The sequence below is a fragment of the Chenopodium album genome, chromosome 23 (genome assembly GCF_948465745.1).
Source record: "Chenopodium album chromosome 23, dcCheAlbu1.1, whole genome shotgun sequence".
NCBI classification, from domain to species: domain Eukaryota; kingdom Viridiplantae; phylum Streptophyta; class Magnoliopsida; order Caryophyllales; family Amaranthaceae; genus Chenopodium; species Chenopodium album.
This window is the reverse complement of record NC_137856.1, coordinates 6426632-6447888: the sequence shown is the minus strand read 5'-3', so window position 1 is coordinate 6447888 and position 21257 is coordinate 6426632. Positions and strand designations below refer to the sequence as shown.

Sequence of the window (21257 nt, the reverse complement as noted above, 5' to 3'; positions counted from 1 at the left end):
GTAACTTAAAAAATTGGGACGCAATTTGAAAATGTCAATAGAGGGCCACTATCTAGAAAAATCATAATTTATAATACTGTTTAACAAATATAATTCAACTAGATGAAGCCCGTGCGATGCACGGTTTGTTTGAATTTTTTTTTAATTTTTTTTTTATACTTATGTGCTAAATTCTGTTGCACATTTAGATAAAATTCCTAAAATCAAAAGATAATATTTTATATTATTTAATTTAAACTAAAAAATATCATTCGTCAATTTTGCTTACATGACATTTGAATTAAGTAATTCTAAAATAAATTAATTATCTCTTATTTAATTGGCTACAACTAAAATTTATAATCCTACATGGCGCGTTAAGATAATTAAATCCTACGTGGCTCTCTAAAATTTATAGATGAAGCCCGTGCGATGCACGGTTCGTTTATATTTTTTTTCTCTTATTTAATTGGCTATTACTAAGATTTATAATCCTACATGGCGCGCTAAGAAAATTAGATCCTACGTGGCTCTCTAAAAACTCGGGAAAAAACTCCCCTTTAAAAAGATTAGATCCTACGTGGCTCTCTAAACAGATTAGATTGAATAAAAATAATTTAAGTTCAGTAAAAATCACTAACTGTATGCAAGAAATATAATAGAAACCAGTGCAAAGAATTTCAATTAAATAAAAATAATTTAAGTAAAATATAAAATATGTAGTATTTAAATTCACTAAAAATAATTTTAGTTGAATCTAAATAAAGTAGAAACTCTCCTCAAAAAAATAAAAATAAAGTACGGAGTAGTGAACACTTGCAACAAAAAAAAATCAAAATAAGGGTCCGTTTGGCATTGCTGTGGTTTTCTGTTTTTTGGTTTTTTGTTTTTTAAAAGTACATTATATATGTCACATAGTGGATCAAAAAATATTTAGACTTATTAAAATCATGATAATTTTGAAAACGGACAACAAAAAAAGTGGAAACACCTTTTTCTTGTTTCCTGTTTTTGGTTTTTAGTTTTCAAAAAAACAGGAAACTGAAAACCAAAAATGATGCCAAACAAGCCCTAAAGTAGTGAAAACGATTTTTTTTTTTATTTTTTTAATTTTTATTTCTTAGATTTTATTATTTTTTTAATTAACGATTTTTATTAATCCGTAATCTTTATTTATTTATTATTGTTTAAAATAATTGATTTAAGCAAACACCATCTTACCAAAAACCTAGATCTGTCTCTTTCTCTCTCAGTTTTCCATTGAAGCGCACTCCACATTCTCCATTGAAATTTCTGTCTTCCGTTGAAGCTGCTTCTGAGGTAATATATTGTTTCTTTTTGTAATCATCGATTATCAATTTCACAATCTAGAGTTTATCGTTGATTCAATTCACAGTATACTCATTTAAGGGTTCTTCTAAATTCGATCATTGAATCATTTTTTATTGTCACTAAACTCGAATTTGTTGCTAGAGAAGAATGAATTATGTGATTTTTTAGCCTAATTTGATATTTGAATCAAATTTGCTGAATGTAACTATAAAATGGGACATTTCTTCCCTAAAATTATGAGCCTAATTTGATAATCGAATCAAATTTGGTTGCTAATGTGTTGCAGAACCCTATAATTTTAGGATCGAACTATAAAGATTGGGACTTTTCTTCCTAATTGTGTAAATGTGTAGTGTTAAACACTTAAACTGCAATTTCTCAGGAGCAGAAACTATTTGTCAAAATTCTAGCTGAACTAATGCTTGCAATCATGCTGCTATTCTTCAATCAATTTGGCTACCACTTGTGCAGAGCTGTCACCCTGCTTTGTTTTGAGCATTAATTAGTCTTTGTGCGTAGGTGATGCCCCGGGTTATTCCACGAATAATTTTAAAATTTTGTTTATATTTCATTTTGAAATGATTACATGAATTATGACATAGTTTAGTGGTTACTATCATCTAGTTCGTAACTTTGCAAATGAGCTGCCCATACTGGTAAAGCCTTCATCATAGGAGTATTTCATGGGCGACAATGACGTTGGAGCTTAGTATAAGATTTTCGTTATGCTGAATTATGTAATTTCAATAATAACCAAGAGTTGATGCACAGCTATCTTTTAACTCAGTGGAAGGAATATAGCTGGCGAAAAGACTTTGTTATCTAGCTGCATATCTTGTTGTTTTCAGTTCGGAAAAGCTATGGATTCAGTCAGCCCTGCAGAGCGCAGATACTTTGAAGACGATGACACCCCCATGATGAAGGTTATTAAGGGTACAACTAGTGGTTTAGCAGCTGGAACAATATTTGGTACCGTTGTGGCAACATGGTATGACGTGCCCCGTGTTGAGAGAAAAGTTGCACTACCAGGATTGATAAGGACTTTGAAGATGATGGGAAACTATGGGCTAACATTTGCTGCTATAGGTGGTATTTTCATTGGTGCAGAGCAGATGGTGGAACATTATAGGAAAAAGAGAGACTTTGTTAATGGAGCAGTTGGTGGCTTTGTTGCTGGAGCTTCTGTTTTGGGCTTCAAAGGTATGGCATATTCTTTTTCCGATGCTATTGAAACTAGTAATCAGTAATGAATATCTTAGCAACTTCATTTATAATACCTTGGAATTTTTTGTGAAGTAAAACCTTATAAAGCTAAATGTGCTGAGATATTATGGCATATACTGAATGTAGGAGGGAGGAACTAACTTGTACAAACTAGAGAGATTAAAATAACTGCGTGTTTCAAATCATGTTTGTATATATACTAGGTTGTTACAAAAAACATCATATTTCAAATTTCTATTGAAGAAATCGGAAATCCTATAAGATTTCTATCTGCACTCTATGATGGATTTACCTGGTTGCTTTTTTCCTAATTTAGGTACTTAAGGTTGTTTTTTTGTGTATCATGCAAATATAAATTGACTGTGGCTGGCTTTATTTAGAGTTTAAGAGGGAAGTTAAAGCCCCTATATTCTGTCTGCTGATTTTAAATGGCCGATACTTCCTACCTCCTTTTTTATTTTAAAAGGACGACGCTTCCTACCTCCTTTGTTACTAATAAATTGTCATTCTTGAATCCTATTATTTGTTAGTTAAAAATTAGTGTTCTTCAATTCCAATTTGAAAATTTGCCTACTTTCCTTATATTATACAAGTAGTTGCTACATTTAATACATCATTTTTTCTTACTAGATTATCTTTCCAACTGATATTTCTCTCTCTCATATTGCTTTAAAGACTATTTAAGTGGTTGTATATGCTATCCTTAATTCCTGTGCATTACTCTGAAACTAGGGTTGCAAGCAGCTTGTATAGTTTAAACTATCAAGTTTCTTCATTGCCACATTGTGGTTTCATAGCCTTGACAATGATAGTGTAAATTATGCAATATAGGGGCTTAGATGGGCTTCGTTCATGTGTATTTTGAAATGTACTTTTTAATATTGTTATCAAGTACATCAATAATCCAATATATAGGAACCTTGTGTTTAAATCAACTTGAAGAGATGAATGTGAATTCATGATAACATTAGGAAGAATCTCTCCTGAAAATAGATGATAAAGAACAATTTGAACTCATGGTGTATATGACAAATAAATATAGCTAGTGTTGTTTAAGCATCTTTCCCTTGATTTTTTTCCCCTAGCCTTGTTATTCTCAATTTCCTGTCCAATTCTTTTCTGATGTTTTGATGGAAATAGGTGAATTTCAATATACACGATAACTTTAGGAAAAATCTCCATTGAATATAGAAAATGAAGAACGGCTTGAACTCGTGGTGTATTTGACAAATTAATACATTAAGTGTTGCTTATTCTATTTGCAACTGCCCATCTTTAAATTGATGTTTCTTTTTCCTAACCTTCTTTTTCTCTATTCCTCTCCAATTCTGTCTTATGTTTTGAGTTCTTGTCTTATTTTATGGAAATTGCTAAATTGGTGAATTTCAACTTACAACCTTCATCTCAAGAGATTTAACTTGAAGTCTCTTATATGTTCTCATTGCAGCATTATACACTAGGAACCTTTGAAAGGTTGATGTCACTAGTGGGATTATGGGCTTGGTTTCCTTTAAATCCTTACACTATTCTTGATTGAAGATTTGAAGTGATCCTATGCTTGGTACCTGTTGTATACATGAAAGATTTCGTTACCATCCATTAGGATATATGCGGTATATAAAAAAAATTTTCTTTGCACTATAAGTGTTGCAAAGAAGTGTTTTGCCATTTTTGGCTGTGACATGCCTTGTGCTTACTTTACTTTATTGTCCTTTAGTTAGTTCCTCCTCTTTCCTATTTTTTCTTCATGATTTCCACTAGAATGGTTTGGGAGATAAGAACTAGTTAGGAAAATCAATCAATCAATCGAAGCCTTAATCTCATAAATGAGGTTGGCTACATGAACCAAAAACAATTATTTCGTAAAAAACTAGTCAGGAGAAAGGTAACAATTATTGTTTATTTAGTTTCGATAAGATAAGAGCCAAGATAAGATAAGATAGGGTTTATAAAGTGATAATAAGGTATTATAAGACCTTAAATAAGGTACAATAAAATCTTATAATTGTCAATAATATAAAAAGGAAAATGCTATACATAGCCCTTAGGGCTACATATAAGCATTAAAACACTCTTGAAAATTGTTTAAATTTAGAAAATCATGACAAAAACACACTAATTACACTGATGTACGCATGTTTTTGTCATGAATTCCTAATTTTATACTCCCTCCGTGTTTTTTTAAGTGACACAGTTTGACCGACACAGATTTTTAGGAGATTTTATTGACTTTAATAAAATAAGATGTTAGTGGGGTAGGTTGGAGGAGTGAGAAATGATAAAGTAAAAGAATGTGAGAGGAAGTGGGGACCATAAAAGGAGTGAGAAATGATTAAGTAAGAGATAGTGGGGTGAAGATATATTATTAAAATGTAAGGAATTTCTAAAAGAGGAAGTGTATCACTTAAAAAAACACGGCCGGAAATGGAAAGTGTGTCACTTAAAAAAACTCGGAGGGAGTACAATTTCAAGCTTGGTTTTAAAAATCGCGCCTCACTCCCAGGCTCTGGGAAATGGGCTTTAGCTAGCCGAGGCTCATTCAAGTGCCTTAGGTAAGGCGTGCCTTTGCGTCTCAAGGAAAATAATTAAGATTTAAGTTATAAATTGAAGAATGATGGACATTTTTTCAAATTCAGACTACCTTAGCTTTAAATATATCATTATTTAATTTATTATGAATCTTTTTAATTGGTATTAAGTACTATCAAAGTAAAAATAATCTGAAATAAATATATAAATACATGCGCCTTGCATACAAAAGGCGCGCGCCTTCGCCTTGCACCTCGCCACTAGGCTGCAAGGACCATTTGCGCCTTGGTGCGCCTTGCGCCTTTTAAAACTAAGTTTTCAAGAGTGTTATTAATGCTTGTATATAGCCTTAAGGACTATGTATAGCATTACCCATATAAAAAAGAAAATGCTATACACAACCCTTAAGGCTACATATAAGCATTAAAAATACTCTTGAAAATTATTTAAATTTAGAAAATTATGACAAAAACACACTAATTACACTGATCTACGCGTGTTTTTGTCATAAATTCCTAATTTTATACAATTTTTCAAGAGTGTTTTTAATGTTTATATATAGCCCTATGTATAGCATTACCCATATAAAAATGGGAAATTTACAACAGTAGCCTTGTACTTTTGACTTTTATTTTATAATTGGTAGCCAACTATTTATTTTATTATCTCTGTAATACCAAACTTTTAATCATTACCTAAAGTAACATTAATGACATATTTTGGTTAAAAAATGTGTTAAATCTAACTTGATCTAATCATGGCTAAATTTTTACTCTTACTTCACCCCTACCTCCCTCTCTGTGCTAAAAAATCAACATCACGCCACCATTAAAAAAACCCCCCTCTTCTCCATTAAACTCTCAGCTCATCTCCTCTTCTGTCTTTCCATTAAATTCCCACAAACATCAAGCATTCACACCTCCTTTGCTTCTTCTCCAAAACCATTTTAAAATTCCAAGGGTCAAGATAATCATACCTCTTAATGCTCAATGCTCTATTCAAGGCTTTCCCTAAATTCATTATAATATTGGCCATTTACTTCAATTGAGATATATCACTCATCCCTGTATTCATCAAATCTTATATTCGACCATTTTATTGGTTTCTTCAATAACCTCAAGCCCAACAAATTTCTCAAACACATCATTAAAAAGGCTCACTCAAAAACATCAGTAAAAGGCTCATTAATGATTTCTAGAATCATCAACCAAAGGTTCAGCAACCCACATGTCAACTATTATTGGCGGTGATAAACATATATGCTGTTCATTGACAGGTGGTGAAGAAGATCAAAAAGGAGGAAGGGATTGTTGCTTGTGGGAGTGTTTACCTAGAGGAGAAAATTAAGGTGAGTGAAATAGTTTTGAGGGTTAGTTTAAGGTGACATTATGTAAGACATGATGGAGGTGGTGGTATTTCTGGTAAATTTGCAGTAATAGGGGCAGTGGTTGGGGCTTATCGGTGATTGGGTGCTAGAGGAGAGAGAACAAGAATGAGGATGGAGGTGGTTGGTTGAGGGCTTATCAGTGATTGGGTGCTAGTGGAGAGAGAACAAGAATGACAGTTGCTGGTAAATCAGAATAGTCAGTTTTGCAAAAATTTTACCCAGAACTCATAAGTAATGTCACGTTTAATAAATTGTAAGAGTTCGGAGCTACCATTGATAACCATGAAAAAAAATTAACTACCAATGATTAAAGTCAAAAGTACATGGCTACCTGAGAAAATTTTCAGATAGATAATTCTCTCTCTATTTGTTTGTGTTCCACTTATTGATTATTGTCTTTAGATACACAATTTATGAAAATATTGAAGGGAGGTGAGGGGGTGTAAGATTAAGTAGGATAAAGTGAGGAAGAGAATGTGATGAGATAAGTTTGTGTATGAAATAGGTGAATAAAGTAAGAGAAAGTGTGCAAAAGTGTAATCATTGTGAGGTTGAAGGGGTATAATGATAAAATGGATAAGCCAAAAATAAAATAAAATAAAGTGTGTCAAGCAAGAAAGGATAAACTAAGTTGTCACTTGTGGAAATTACTTGAAATTGATGGTTTAGTAAATTATGCATTGTTATATACTTATTTTGTTCTTTTTAGTTGACATGTTTTGACTTTTGACACTATTAAAAAATTTTACTTTCATTACCTTTAATGATTTGTAGTTACGATAAAACATAGTTATATAAAGTTTTGTCAAAATCCTCTCAATATGTATTTTCATAGTATCAACTTGTTATAATTTTTATTTATTTATTAATAATAAGAGATATCAATTGGTGAAGTTTTGCCCTGACAAATGTGATTTAAAAAAACATGTCAACTAAATAAGAAAGAGAGGGAAGGAAAATGTACTTTATATATCTGTTCAACAACCTTCCACCACCCACTGTCATAGTGGGAAAAGGTATTTTATATATTTATTTTACACTATGTTTGGATAGGAATATTATAAAGGAAAGAGAGGGAAGGAAAAATAAGGTATATAATTTTCCTTATTTGGTTATGACGTAGATTAAGGGAAGGGAAAGGAAAGGAAATGAAGAGATGCATATTCCTTCCCTTTTAATAAAGGATAACGGGCTTGTGCGCCTCCTTGGCCCATTAGTACTCAGTTGGCTGTCCTCCAATTGGACCATCACTTTAAATAAAAAGTCCTTCAAAAAATAAGGAATTCGAAGGGAAAGAAAGGGAAGGGTATAAGAAGGGGAAGGAAAGGAAGGGGAGGGAGAGGGAGAGTTTCTATTTTCTTTCCCAATCTTTACAAAATGGGAAGGATTTGGTTTATTGAAGGACAAGGAAAATTGATCCAACTAATTATCTCCCTTTCCCTACTTCCATATGCTAATCTAAATAAGAGATGACCATTCCCTCCCTTTCTCTTTTCTTCCTTTTCTTCCATTTCTCTATCCAAACATGGTGTTAGGCTTCTTTCCAAGTCACCTTCCCTTTCGTTCTTTATCAGTGTGTGTTCTCAATGCCTCTGTTCTTATACAACATTTTCTTCTTTTCTTTTTGAAGGGCGTAATATATATTTTCTTCATTGAGTGGCTAATACTGAGTGATCTCTCCTCCCTTTACGAGTGTAATATATCGGCTCTTCATTGAGTGGCTGATACTGACTGATCTCTCTTCTCCTCCTCACCTCTCATCCGTTCCTCTCTCTCCTTTTATGCAAGTTCTTACTTAGTAGTATCTCTAGCAAAGTTGTGAAGTTGATTGGGAATGCTCTATTTATAAATAATTTGAGGCTGAAATTGGGAGATAATGCCCTATTGGCTCCTTTAATTGATGTAACAAACTTAGGAAAATTATATATGATTGTGCTAAGAAATGAAGCCACTGTAAGAACTAAGAGGACAAAGTTAGCAGTGACTACTTTTATTACAAATTACAAGTTAGCAGTCACATTTGACTTTGGAGGTCAAAGCTCAAAATATTTGTTCTTATGAGCGAATATGTCATAAATTTATATTCTTTTAGTCATATGTTGTGTGCAAGTTTTCAAATTTGTGACTCATATCAATTGATAGAAAGATTAAAAATGCTATTTCTGGGTTTTTCGGAGACATATTTGACAGAATAATTTGTTATTGTTTTTTAATGTTCATGCGGACTAACCTTGACTGTAAAAAATTGGCCAGTTTTTGTATAAAGTTTTATTGGTTTTGCAGCAGATATAAATGTTGAAACAGTGAAACAGCTGAGCTTTCACTAAGTAGGTACTATTGAACTAATGATGATCTTTATGCAAACATTAACAACTTTGAAAGTTCATTATAGAATTGGATTCTGGTCTGCTTAAATTATATTTACTTGGGCCTTCTTGGCATATCACATATCCTTAATCATTGTTGAGCGTATTAAGGCTTCTAGTCTTTTTTTCCAAGCATTTGTTTCTGTTGTTCAATGTATTACATATTTTTCAGGAAGGAGCATTCCAACGGCAATTTCTGCGGGAGCTGCATTGGCTGCCACTTCTGCCCTCATTGATATTGGTGGTCAGACAACAAGAATTGACAATGGTAAAGAGTACTACCCTTACACTGTCAAGAAAAGGCCTGCACCCACAGAATAAGCTCGTATTGGTGCTATCGTGTTTCAGAGGCAATGCTTTGGCTTATTCTCAGATAAGATGTATTTTCTTGTGTAATTTCCTTTTGCCTTAGCCTTACCTTTAAACTCATTAGCCACGGTTGAATGAATTGTTGAATAAATTTGTACTGCCGATTTGCAAGTTTTTATCCTCTTTCCAAACAAATTAAGAAAAACATTTTGTCGCTTCTTGATATCTTTAAGAGAGCAAGGATGTATAATGAGTGTTAAATCCTTACTTGTTGATTCTAACTAGTCAGTGGCTTTAAGCTTGTTAAGGCTGTAAAATTTTCAAATTCTAGCTGAAGAATTTAATTTCTGATGAATCCAGAGACTATATATGTGACTTTTTTTTTTTTTGACAAATAATATGCGACTTTCTTCCTGCTGAAGATTCTAATAAATTTTCGAATGTGTGGCAGAAGCAGTTCAAACTTACAGGCTGCTCCCTTTTATGTTTCAACTGTGCATTGTGTGACGCGGAAGTTACGAGTTTTGTTTTCGAAACGATTAGTATATATGGTACTCAATATATTATTAGAAGGTTGGGCTCCATGTTAACTTGTTCTGGGCTAGCACTGCAACTACAAAATTCAGTTGGATAAGAAAATATATTTGTAAACCTAAAAATCAGAGGATTGGCTACTTGAAACTGGAGACTAGAGAGAGGGAAGAGTGAATTTATGCTTGGAAACCAAATGAGAGATTCTACGCTTGGAAACCAAACCTTGAGAAATAGCTTGGTGAACCCCTATAGGAATTAGGACTAGATGATTCTTGACCAAATTTTGTATCTTTTAAGACAATATTTAACACACACACAAAAAAAAAAAAAAAAAAAAAAAAAAAAAAAAAAAAAAAAGTCAATATGTAAGAAATCTTACAAGTGACTTGTCTTTCATGGATAGAATTAAGCTTGTCCAAATTTTCCACGGATTGGAGTTCTAAGGGACACTTGTCATCCAAAACCAAGGAGGAAACTGCACTCCTAGTTTTAAAAGAGAGAAGCACTCATCACATCATGTGAACGAGATTTGATCCCACATCTTAGACACGACCTTAATTGAGCTAGTTGATACACACCTCTTATTGAAGATGAAGGTTGGGTTCTTATGAAAAGTTGGGTTCTTGTTTGGAGTTTATTGGGTCATCTCGAATGAATAAGGATCTTTCTTTGGCAACTTGGTGGGATAAGAACCCGACAAAGTTCGATTATAGTAAAATGGGTATATTATCAAATCAAAACCGCCTTTTGAAACTAATTTATCTCAAAGATTTTAATCATATAAGTACTCATGAAGTCATATGCCCACCCTCACCGGACCATAAATTTCAAAGCTTGGCTTGGAGCCTTGGAGAAAGCCTAAGAGAAGAAGTGTATTGGAAATTTTGAACAACTTGGTCCTTGGAGTTGCACCTCAGGGCACAATGCTCATAATGTACCCGATACAAAGAAGAAATGAATGGATTCTTGTTGACGTTGATCTTGCTTTAAATTGATTGATCAAATTTCAAGTCTAGTCAAGTAATAAATGCTGTTTATTAGCCTATTTGTTACTCCGTTCGTTTTTTTTTAAACATATCACTTTCCTTTTATGGATATTTCTTTTAAATGAATCACTTCTATATATGATAACTTTATTATATTTTGTCATTTCTATTTCTTACTTAAAAACTCTAATTAAATTATTTTATCATTTCTTTCTCTTAATTTAAACTATACTAAGTTATGTTATCATTACTTCTATGTATGATTAATTAATTTATGCTACTAATAATTCATAAGGGAATTAATCTATTTATGATCAACCTTATATCTAGAGAACCACCAATGTGGAATTGTGGTATTTGGACCTCGCACATTTGGGAAAAGAGAAGATAGATTGTATAGCCTATTTGAACTAAGCGGATCACTAGAATAAAGTGACCATGAGATGTAGGACTCTTCTTGAACTATGACTGCCATAATTATTTTAATAAAAATAATAAGTAATATATAGTTATTTAGCAATAAGTTGGGGATTTTAAAATTGGCACTTATGATTATATTGAATCATATATACTTTGTATTAACATTCATGCATTCAAATCTATCATACGGGGAAGGATAAAAGTGTTTTGACAATTTTTTATCGATCCCCACATAAAATATAGCACCAACTTTAATATGTGTGTGGCCAACCTAAGCTTCATGAAGTTACTTGTTCAGTGTTATAGAGGTTATCTTGTTACAGTTATAGGGCTACTTAGTATATATAGGTTAATCTGTCTGTGTTGTAAGAGGTACTTTGTAATTTGAGTGTTACTCAATAAATAAAATAAGGGGTTACCCTGTAAGTATAATAGGGGCTACTCTGTTTATTACAAGTAATCGCATGGTGTATAGTATAGTATGTACCAAATTAATCCCTAAATTTAAAATCTAAGGTTCAACTTTATAAAGATTCAATGCACAATTGCACATAATCAAGCATCAATTGTCAACAAAGACACGAAGGAAAAATGCACGTACATTTTTATTTTAAATTTTTTGAGGAAATCGTTAGCCGAAAATATTATTTCACATCAAAATCCACTAAAGTTTTGTAGGCTGTCGGAGAACGGATACATACAAGCACATTCAGAGTAACGATTTGTATCCCACCCAACCGGGTATTCATCGAAAGGAAGGAATTGCTTTCGACGAATACCCGGCAGAGCCATTTCGTTTTTTTCAATTAATGAATTTTTTTTTATTTTGATTTCAAGATGAAAGAGCTCATTTTCTACTAAAATAGAAAATATTTCCAAAAATTGAACAAATTAACGAGGTGGGCTACATCATTTTCGGCTCTTATAAAACATGTGTTAGCCGACATTATAATGAATATAATAACTCTAATTTTAACACGGTGACCCTAATTTAACATGGTAACCTTTACTAATCATATTGACTAATAATTAAAAACTTTCATTAATAAAATTTTAAACTCTTACAAAGTATGTTTTTTATATAACACAATGACTTTTATTTTAACATATTAACCTTTTTTTAATATAGTGATTTTTTAAATTAATAAAATAGTCATAGTGTTTATAATATAAGTGGTTCACAATAAATTAATTTGAACCAGGTACATTTAAGAGTTTGTAAAATAAAGATGATCCCATCTAATGATTATATAACTTTTAACTTTTAAGCAATAAATCTATATATGTAATGACAAAAGTTAACGAACGCCTTGAAGGCATTACATAAGATAATTAAAAGTAGAAATATTACCTTGAAATAATCTCTATTTACGATTGACAAATGATATTGGGATGCATGTCCAAATTAATACCATATCCAACACCCAAAGATGTTCGTTAGCAAAAACCATATACAATATATATTTCCACATAGACACATAATTGGTATGATCGGCAATGAATAATAAATACATTAATATTAGTATGATTGTATGAATAATAGATCAATAGTACTGTATATATTAATGTTAATAAACATATGTTCATAAACATTAGTACCATCACAGTTTGTACGAAGTATCTATAATATATTAATAAACATCTATGCAGTAATAATAATTCCATTATTGCACTCTTGCTTACTGATATCCCTAATTTTTTTTTTTTTTTTTTTTTTTTTTTTTTTTTGACAAGAGCAAAGGAAAACACAAAATAAACTACAAGTAATTAGACAGGGTTAACCGACATTTCCTCGCAATGTCATCCGCTCTTTGAACCTGATCCCTTCTGACTTTTAAGATTGCGCATCTTTGGAACTCCGACCCAACTTTCCTTATTTCTTTTAGAGCCCAAGTTATCATTACCTCCTTGCCTAAATCATCTTGTAAATTATCCATAAGAGAAATGGAGTCAGATAGAATAAGGATCCCTTGCCTACCTAGCTTGAGCCCATTTCATTGCTTCTAGGCAAGCCCAGGCTTCACAATGAAGGGCAGACGAGGCCGTACCATGTCTCCCATCCTCTTCTATATCATAGCCCATAGAATTGGTCTGAACTGCCCAACCGATCCCTGCTCTTGTAGACTTCTTATCCCAAGACCCATCCACTTCCACTATGTAGTCATCAAATCCTACCTTCTCTTTCCCTAGATGAATATAATTGAAACCAGGGGGAATGATTGGATCATTTTCATTGTTTGCTCTCAACACAGTAGTCGGATTCGCTCTGTGTGTAAAGGTCTCATGGTCCCTCATTGCTAAGTTTATAAATTCCACCACTTGCCCTGTCGTACCTCTAGCACCCTTGAAACATCTTTCATTTCTTGCCCTCCAAAGTCCCCATAAAGTTGCAATAAACAACACACAACGGTGACTATGCTTCCCATCCTCTCTATGAAAAAGCAGGATATAGTGTTGAATCCATCCTTTCAAAGAACTGGACTCAAAGGAGTCATGGAAAATAGTATGGGAGCCATTCTCCCATACTTCCTTTGCCAGAAAACAGAATCTAAACAGGTGTTGGCTGTCTTCCGATTCCACCCCGCAATGATCACAAATCTCATCGACGTTTATTCCTCTTCTAGCTAAATTAGCTTTAACTGCAATACCATCGTGAAAAAGTCTCCACAGGAAAAGCTTCCATTTCGGCTGAATGTCCATTCTCCAAATTATCTTTACAAAATCCCGGTCTCTGGCCATGAACGATCCTTCTCCTAGCCCCAGATCTCTAGACAAGTAGTAGTAACCAGTTTTGGTCGTATATCTTCCAGAGGGGTGATATTTCCAATATAGAAAATCATCCTCACTTGAGTGCGGAAGCTCCATCGAGAGAATGGACTTGACACTATCCCAATCAAAATACTCCCTAACCTTCCCTGCTTTCCAAGAACCCGTATCCTCATCAATAAAATCCTTCACTTTCCATTCCAAGGCTGCCCTTAGAGTTTGACTAGACTTGGCTAAAGGAGTATCCCCTTTAACCCAGGGCATACTGATAGCCTTGATATTATTCCCATTCCCAACCTTCCATGCAAAGCCATCTTTGAAAACCTGAATAACCTTTTGTAGGCTCGACCTTCCCATAGAGGGATTTCCTTTCCTAACTACAGGCCTGTACATGTTGCAAATGCCACACATTTGAAAACCTTTATGTACCCTTGATAGAAGGAGCTGTGGGTTAAGGTGCATCCTTGTTGCTTGTTTGAAAAGGAAGGCATCATTCAGTGTCGAAGTACCTCTAATCCCTAACCCACCCATGCTTTTTGGAAGCTGTATCACGCTCCTACTAACCCAGTGTAAACCTTTATTACCGTTATTAGACCACCAGAATCTGCTAATCAAAGATTCGATCTTGTTTGCAATGCTCTGAGGGAGTTTCATACACTTCATAACATGAGCTGACATACTGATAAGCACAGTGTTGATCAAGATTAGCTTTGCTGCCTGAGAGAGGTGCATAGAAGCCCATGAGACAATTTTCTCTGAAACTCTGTCCACTAAGAATTGGAAGTGTAACCTCTTCTTTCCTTGTATATCAATTTTGGCTCCTAAGTAGACCCCCATATTATCGGTTTCAGGCATAGCAAGGCTTGCTTTTACAGCTGACCTTTTATCAATGTCAACCCCAGGAGAGAACTTTATAAAGGATTTCTGGAGGTTTAACTGTTGCACAGAAGCTTTCTCAAACCTTTGAAAAATGTCAGTAATACATTCACAGGCTTCCTCATTAGCTTTGAAGAAGAGCATAACATCATCTGCAAAGAAGAGATGAGAAATCGAGGGAGACCTGCGGGAAACTTTCAGGCCCTGAAACTGATTTATATCTTCCGCCAGTGACAACATTCTAGAGAGGATATCCATGCAGAAAATAAAGAGATATGGAGATAGAGGGTCCCCCTGTCTTAACCCACACTTTGGAGCGAAATGATCAGAAGTTTTCCTGTTAATAACTGATTTAAAACTCACCGTTGAAATACATTGTGAGACCATCTTTATCCAGTGCTCTGAAAACCCATAAGCTTGCATGACTTTTAGAAGAAAAAGCCAATCCACCCTGTCATAAGCCTTTGACATATCTACCTTAACTGCTGTGAAATTCGAGCCTTTCTTCGAATTTATGACGTGCATAAGCTCATGACTCAAAAGGATGTTATCCTCCATGTATCTCCCAGGTATAAAAGCACTTTGGTTTTCCGTAATAAGATTAGGAAGCACCACTTTTAGCCTGTTAACAAGGCATTTCGAAATGCATTTGTAGACTGTGTTGCAAAGGCTTATCGGCCTGAACTGGCTAGCAATTTCTGGAACCTTTACCTTTGGGATCAAAACAAGCAGGGACTGATTCCATTCTTTCAACATGTTTCCTGTCCTCAGAAATTGCTTCACACTTTCAATCACTAGAATACCTACCTCTTCCCAAAATGCCTTGAAGAAATCCACTGTAAACCCATCTGGCCCTGGAGACTTAGAGCCATGCATATCAAACATAGCTTTTTTGATTTCCCCATCTGTAAAATCCCTATCCAACCAAAGCCGATCCGCTTCCGAGAGGGATGGGATGTCCAATTGCCGAAGAAGGAGGTCAATATCCTCCCCATGATTATTACTAGTGACAGGATTGTAGATATCTTTGATCGAGGTGAGAATTACCTCTTCCACCTCCTTTTACCCCTCGATCCAAGTATCATTGTCCCCCCTTAGTGTCAGAATCTCGTTGTTCAATTGTCTTTGCTTCACCTTCCTATACATTGTAGATGTGGGGCAGTCCTCGAACCTTACCCAATTTGCCTTCATTCTTTGCTTCCAGAAGTTAAAACTCAGCTGACTTTCTGGTATGAGGAGGTTTATGCGATGAATGTACTCTTCCCCTTCCTGAAGTGAATTAACATTCATGCCTGTACTCTGGAGGTCTTTAGTGAGATTCCTCCTGTTTATACCCCACACCTTCTTATTTTCCAAACACCAGTACTGGAGTTTGGTCCTCAATTTCTCCAACTTCCTTGACAGCTGAAACATATGTGACCCCTGAATTTCTTCTTCCCAAGAGTCCTTCACAATTTCCTTAATCTCCGGGAAGCCAAGGCACCAATTTCAATCTAATATGGCCTATTAGAGGATGTAGACCTAGCTTTTTCATGATATGTGATGGCTGCATGGTCGGAGCATATAATTGGTTCATGAGTGATTCTCCCATCGGGGGAGTGATTGAGCCATTCCTCTGTGATGTAGGCTCGATCAAGCCTTTCAAGAATGAGCTCATTACCATTCCTTTTGTTGCTCCAAGTGAACCTAGGCCCCGAGAAAGGAACCTCCGTTACATTACTATTAAACCTCCAGTCTAAGAAGGCATCAATTCCTCTAATTTGGATCGAGCCACCTAACTTATCACTCCCACTTTCCACTTGGTTAAAATCCCCTATGGTTAGGACATTTTTGAACTCTTCTAAGAACCATTGAAGTTGTTCCCATACAATTCTTCTATGTTCTACTCTAGGCTCGCCATAAAAAAACAAGACATACTTAATACTTCCATTTCTTTCATTAACCTTACAAAGGATAAAGTTTTTTGAGGAATACAAGCATTCTACAACATCATTTGACCAAACTAAAACCAAAAGACCACCACTACTTCCATCCGAGTTCCAACCAAAATAGGAAGTAGGACCTAGAATACTTAAACTATCCGCCGCTTTCACAAAATCCATTTTTGTTTCCGAAACAAACAAAAACATAGGTAGCTTAGAACTATAGAGCCACACTAGGTAGGGAATTTCAAGGAGTGTGGATCATTTAGACCCCTACAATTCCACGCCACAACACTCATAACTCTTTCGGGGGCTGACTGGGAGCAACCTCCATACCCTTTGCAAATGATTGTGCCGACTCAAACAAAGTACCCTGAAAGTCGATATCCATATCATCCCTTAGTCCCTTATAAGCCGAAGTGACTTCCTCACTTTTCTGTCGCTTGTAAGACTCTGACGAAGAAGAAGAGATCACTTGGGGCTGCTTGTTTTTGCCCCTCATCCTAATATCATCATCGATCTCCACCCCAACTTCCCTAGCCATGTCGGGGTCTGAAATAGCCTTCGAAGCAAACCTTCCTATCCCTTTCTCATCCTTGAGCCAAATAGAAAACCCGCCCTTTTCGGACCACCTATGAAACCTCTTAAGTCTCTTCCTTTCCACCCACTCATGATCCGTTTCACTATACCTCTTCGAGTCACCATCACAAGAATGAGGAAGATGACCAACTGCCTCCCTTATGCGCTTCTTGTCATTTGCACTATCATCAAAGTTGAATAAATCAGTGAAATTGAATGAGCTAAAGTGTGATACCGGAGTATTGGGTGGATCAAACTCGGTTAGAGGAAGGTTTGGAAGACCACCCAAATCGGAAGGAGAGAGCCGAAGGAAGGGTGGTGCGGTCGACCTCACATTACGGTGTATCTCACGGATCTCATCCCTCCTTGCATGCCGAATACCCAAGGACAAAATTGTGCTTGCTTCCATAATGCATGCATACTGTTCCTCTTCTTGCTGTCGTTCCTCATCAATTCGTCTCGTCGCCATAATTGTTGAACTTTCCAACCATCCTCCTATGCTAGCAACCAGCGGAACTTCCATAGCTCTACCTTGCCCCCCAACATTTCCAGGCCGCCCCACATTATTTCTCTCAAAAGCTGATGGAGTAGCAGCCCATTTCGAAATACCCAATGTGTGGAAAATAGTTCCCGACCCGCCTCCAATTCTGTTTCCCTATTGTGCCGATGAACCTTCCCCGACTTCGAAAGTAGAGTTTGCAAACAAAGCACGAGCAAGAGGTTGGGGTCTGTTGCTGTTCCGCGCATCTGGGCCCCTTATAGCCGTCGGCCTAACTGGGTTCAAGCCTGCAGAACCCATAAATGGAGCGACCCGATCAGACCCTTGCTGCTGATTCTCTCGCACCTGCTCCCTAGGGTTTGGCGTACCCCTTTGAATGAACTCCGCATAGGGATCCCCACCAAGACCCAAACGCCTGCCCGGAGAAAGCCTTAGGTCCGGCACCACCGGATCCTCTTCCATGTTCACAAGATCGGAGTCCTCATTTGATAATTCCTTCTCTGCTGTATGAAAACCATCACTTTCTTCACTTTCTTGCGAAGACAATGGCCCATCGAAATGGTAATCCTCATCAAACCTCATCTCTTCCCTCGGCATTCTTCTATAGAATGAAGAGTTTTCTTGAGTCTCATACAGCCGCAGATCAACTCTGGTGTTCCTGAATCTATACCAGTCCGGCAACCCCCTGATATAATTTGAATAGAATGGGTATTCTTCCGGCCCATAAAGAACTCTGATTCCATCAGCCTCTACCTCGTCCAACCTCCGCCTCACTCGTCTTCTAGCCACCACCGCGTGGAGGTTGCACCGCCTAGTAGAGTGTCCTGCTTTACCGCAAGACTTGCAAAACTTAAAGATACCCTCGTATCTTAAATATACCCATATTACCTTGTTCCCTTCCAATGGGATGAAGCACCCCGGAATTAGAGGGACGGAGAGATCAATTAACATGCATGCCCTTAACTCAGCATTTATTGGGAGTCCATCCCCTTCATGATCAATTTCCTCAATGTATCCGACATGTCTGAGGATCTGTCTTGCCCAGCTCGAAGTAAGATAAGCCAAGGGGAGCCCGTACACCCTGACCCAGACCCTTGTGAGGTTAAAGCTCATGTTGTGTGGTACATAGTCCACTTGATATCGTCTGAAATTAATTACTCTGCCATCTATAATAGCAGTACTAGCACGAACCAGACTGTCCCGATCCTGGTTCACCCTGCACTCGAACAGAAAAAATGGCCCCGATCGATGAACTCTTATTTCCCCCCTCCTAATCCAACGGGAGTTAACAATATGCTGCACATAGTGCTCAGATGGCGGGCGTGGTCCTATAAAAAGACCAATCACACTTGAATTAAAGTCGATCTGGCCCTCCTCCAGATTGAAATCTTCTGGCGTAGGAATGAGAGGTCCCCCTCTCAGATCTAGCCTCTGATGATCATTATGAGCGTTAGGGTTATCCCCATTATTACTCATGTTTTAGAACAGAAAATAAAGAAGAAAAGGACAAGTTTGAAGAAAGAATAAGAATAAAGACTGAGAGTTTAGTTAAGAAGAAGAAGAGACAAGAGGGAAGAATTAGAATGTTGAAGAGTGAATTGTTGAGCAGAAAACTCTTCGCATTTATAGATTAATTCCAGTTATTGGAATAATAACCAATAATACTCATGGGAAACAAGTATTAGGGCAATTAATGCTCTGAAAACGGCTAGCCGACTCTAGCTCATGAAGGCTGCACCAATGGATAAAGAGCAATTACTGCTCGAGGAGTTTGGTGGGTGAAAACCGAAGAAGAGCCGCTCAGAAGTGTTGGGAGATGGAAAGGCCTGTAGAAAGATAATGGCCTTTTCTGAAAAACGAGGAGAAAAACCTTACCCAAAAATTTAAAACCCCTTGGGAGAAGATAAAGATTGATAAACAAACCCACAGACACAAGCAAGCAATCTTAATCCAATCTACTTAGATCAGTAAGCAAATGTGCAGCAGAAAATCCTGCAGATAGCAACTCCTTGAAGGAGGATTGATGAACCCTAGCTATACTAGGGAAAACTCGCGTTTAGAGCGAGAAGCTCTCAAATTCTAGAGAGATAAAAAGAATGGATTATAGTTGGGTTATGAAAATTCGATATCCCTAAAATTGATAGTTAAAGTTACTCTCAATTATTTTGTTATTGATAAAGTTTATCTCTTTCTACATATTTAGCATGAAAAAAAAAAAGTAATCATAACCCTAAAAATAAAAAATAATACTCCATAAAAAGTTACAATGTAAGGTAACAACACTATTGGGTGAACCTTCTTTTAATACAAACATGAACAAAAATAGTATCAATCAACTAAAATGAATTATTGATGGAGATAGTGCTACGAATCATTAAATCAATATAATGCATGTAGGGCAAAATAAGAATTCTAGTCCTTCCAAAAAAAAAAAAAAAAAGTCCTCTATTGAAGACCCCTATTATTATTAAACAGGAATCTAAGTCATTAATCGAAAACCTTTCATATCGATATTATTCATTATACAATATTAATATATATCTAATATAATTAGCAACTAATTTTCTTTTTTTTTTTAAAAAAAAAAAAGAAAAATAACAACTAATTCTCTTAATGAGTGATAAATAAGCAACCCAGAAATATAAAAATAAATAAAAAGTAACTCCTTCCAAAAAATAAAAAGAATAAAATAAACAAAAGGTTAGAAAATATATTGAAAAAAAAAAAGACTCATATTTGTTAAACTGAAAATTGTATAGTACAAATACAAAAGAATAATAAACAAAAGATTAGACAATATATTGATAGTTTGACGATATATGTAAAATCAAATAAAGACTCATATTTGTTAAAACAAATAATTTAAAAAAAAAAGACTCATATTATTGCAAGCACATTTAAATAACAGATTAATTAATAAATTAAAGATTATGATATAGGTGTATGGCAAATGCATAGACTTTAAGAGAAAGAACTATAGATGTAATTAATCCACACGACGAAGTGTATTTTCCCGTATTTCTTGTTCGATTTGTTTGTTTGATTTGTAGAGTTGATTTGTGGCTCTCTCGCCTCGCCTCGCCGTCGCTCAATCAAGAAAAGACACCTCATTGTGTGGATTAATTACAGCTACCGTTACTTTACCCATCAAGGATATGCATTTGGCATACACCGATATCCAAAATCTTTAGCGATACAAAGAATTGCAATTTCTATAAATTCCAAACACAAAATTAAAGCAAGAAGAGAAATAATAATTCATAAGAGTACGTAACAATTGAGACTTGAGAAAATATGATACCTGAATAATTCTTATGATCGATGAAGTATTTAATTTAGTCGCAGAAATAGTATCACAAAAAAAACAAACGACAATAATTTAACAGTCTTGCATGCATTTAATGGATACTAATTAATATACAGTTGCTACACATAAACCGACCTTTTCTTTTTGGGAATAATTCACCGACCTTTTTTATACTCCTTGGCGCACAAGAATGAAATTGGGTAAATGAATAGATAATGTACGAAACATCCGCGTAAAAAAAA

The 21257-nt window shown here is 35.4% G+C and overlaps 2 protein-coding genes across 3 annotated transcripts; one reads left to right on the top strand and one right to left on the bottom strand.

The window, feature by feature from the left end:
- Positions 1 to 1169: 1169 nt before the first annotated feature.
- On the top strand, positions 1170 to 9513 carry LOC145609010 (outer envelope pore protein 16-3, chloroplastic/mitochondrial-like). Of its 2 annotated transcripts, XM_081664587.1 has the most exons (3): positions 1170 to 1299; positions 2160 to 2511; positions 8990 to 9513. In XM_081664587.1, exons 2-3 carry the CDS (start codon positions 2172 to 2174, stop codon positions 9136 to 9138), a joined length of 489 nt encoding a protein of 162 aa, XP_081520713.1. In that variant the 5' UTR covers positions 1170 to 1299; positions 2160 to 2171; the 3' UTR covers positions 9139 to 9513. The 2 variants fall into 2 exon arrangements, with proteins under 2 accessions (XP_081520713.1, XP_081520714.1); XM_081664588.1 differs by lacking the exon at positions 1170 to 1299 and having other exon boundaries at positions 2143 to 2511.
- Positions 9514 to 13040: 3527 nt separating this feature from the next.
- Positions 13041 to 16121, bottom strand: LOC145606927 (uncharacterized). The gene is made up of 2 exons (XM_081662750.1): positions 15885 to 16121; positions 13041 to 15767 (listed from the first exon to the last, which is right to left on the bottom strand). Exons 1-2 carry the CDS (start codon positions 16119 to 16121, stop codon positions 13041 to 13043), a joined length of 2964 nt encoding a protein of 987 aa, XP_081518876.1.
- Between the last annotated feature and the right edge of the window lie 5136 nt (positions 16122 to 21257).

Excerpts from the sequence above, each read along its gene's own strand:
- LOC145606927 (XM_081662750.1), bottom strand. The coding sequence starts at position 16,121 with ATGTTTCAGCTGTCAAGGAAGTTGGAGAAATTGAGGACCAAACTCCAG. Across the intron at positions 15,768-15,884 it reads AAAGAATGAAGGCAAATTGG|GAGGTGGAAGAGGTAATTCT; the intron begins GTAAGGTTCGAG and ends GAGGGGTAAAAG.
- LOC145609010 (XM_081664587.1), top strand. The coding sequence starts at position 2,172 with ATGGATTCAGTCAGCCCTGCAGAGCGCAGATACTTTGAAGACGATGAC. Across the intron at positions 2,512-8,989 it reads TTCTGTTTTGGGCTTCAAAG|GAAGGAGCATTCCAACGGCA; the intron begins GTATGGCATATT and ends CATATTTTTCAG.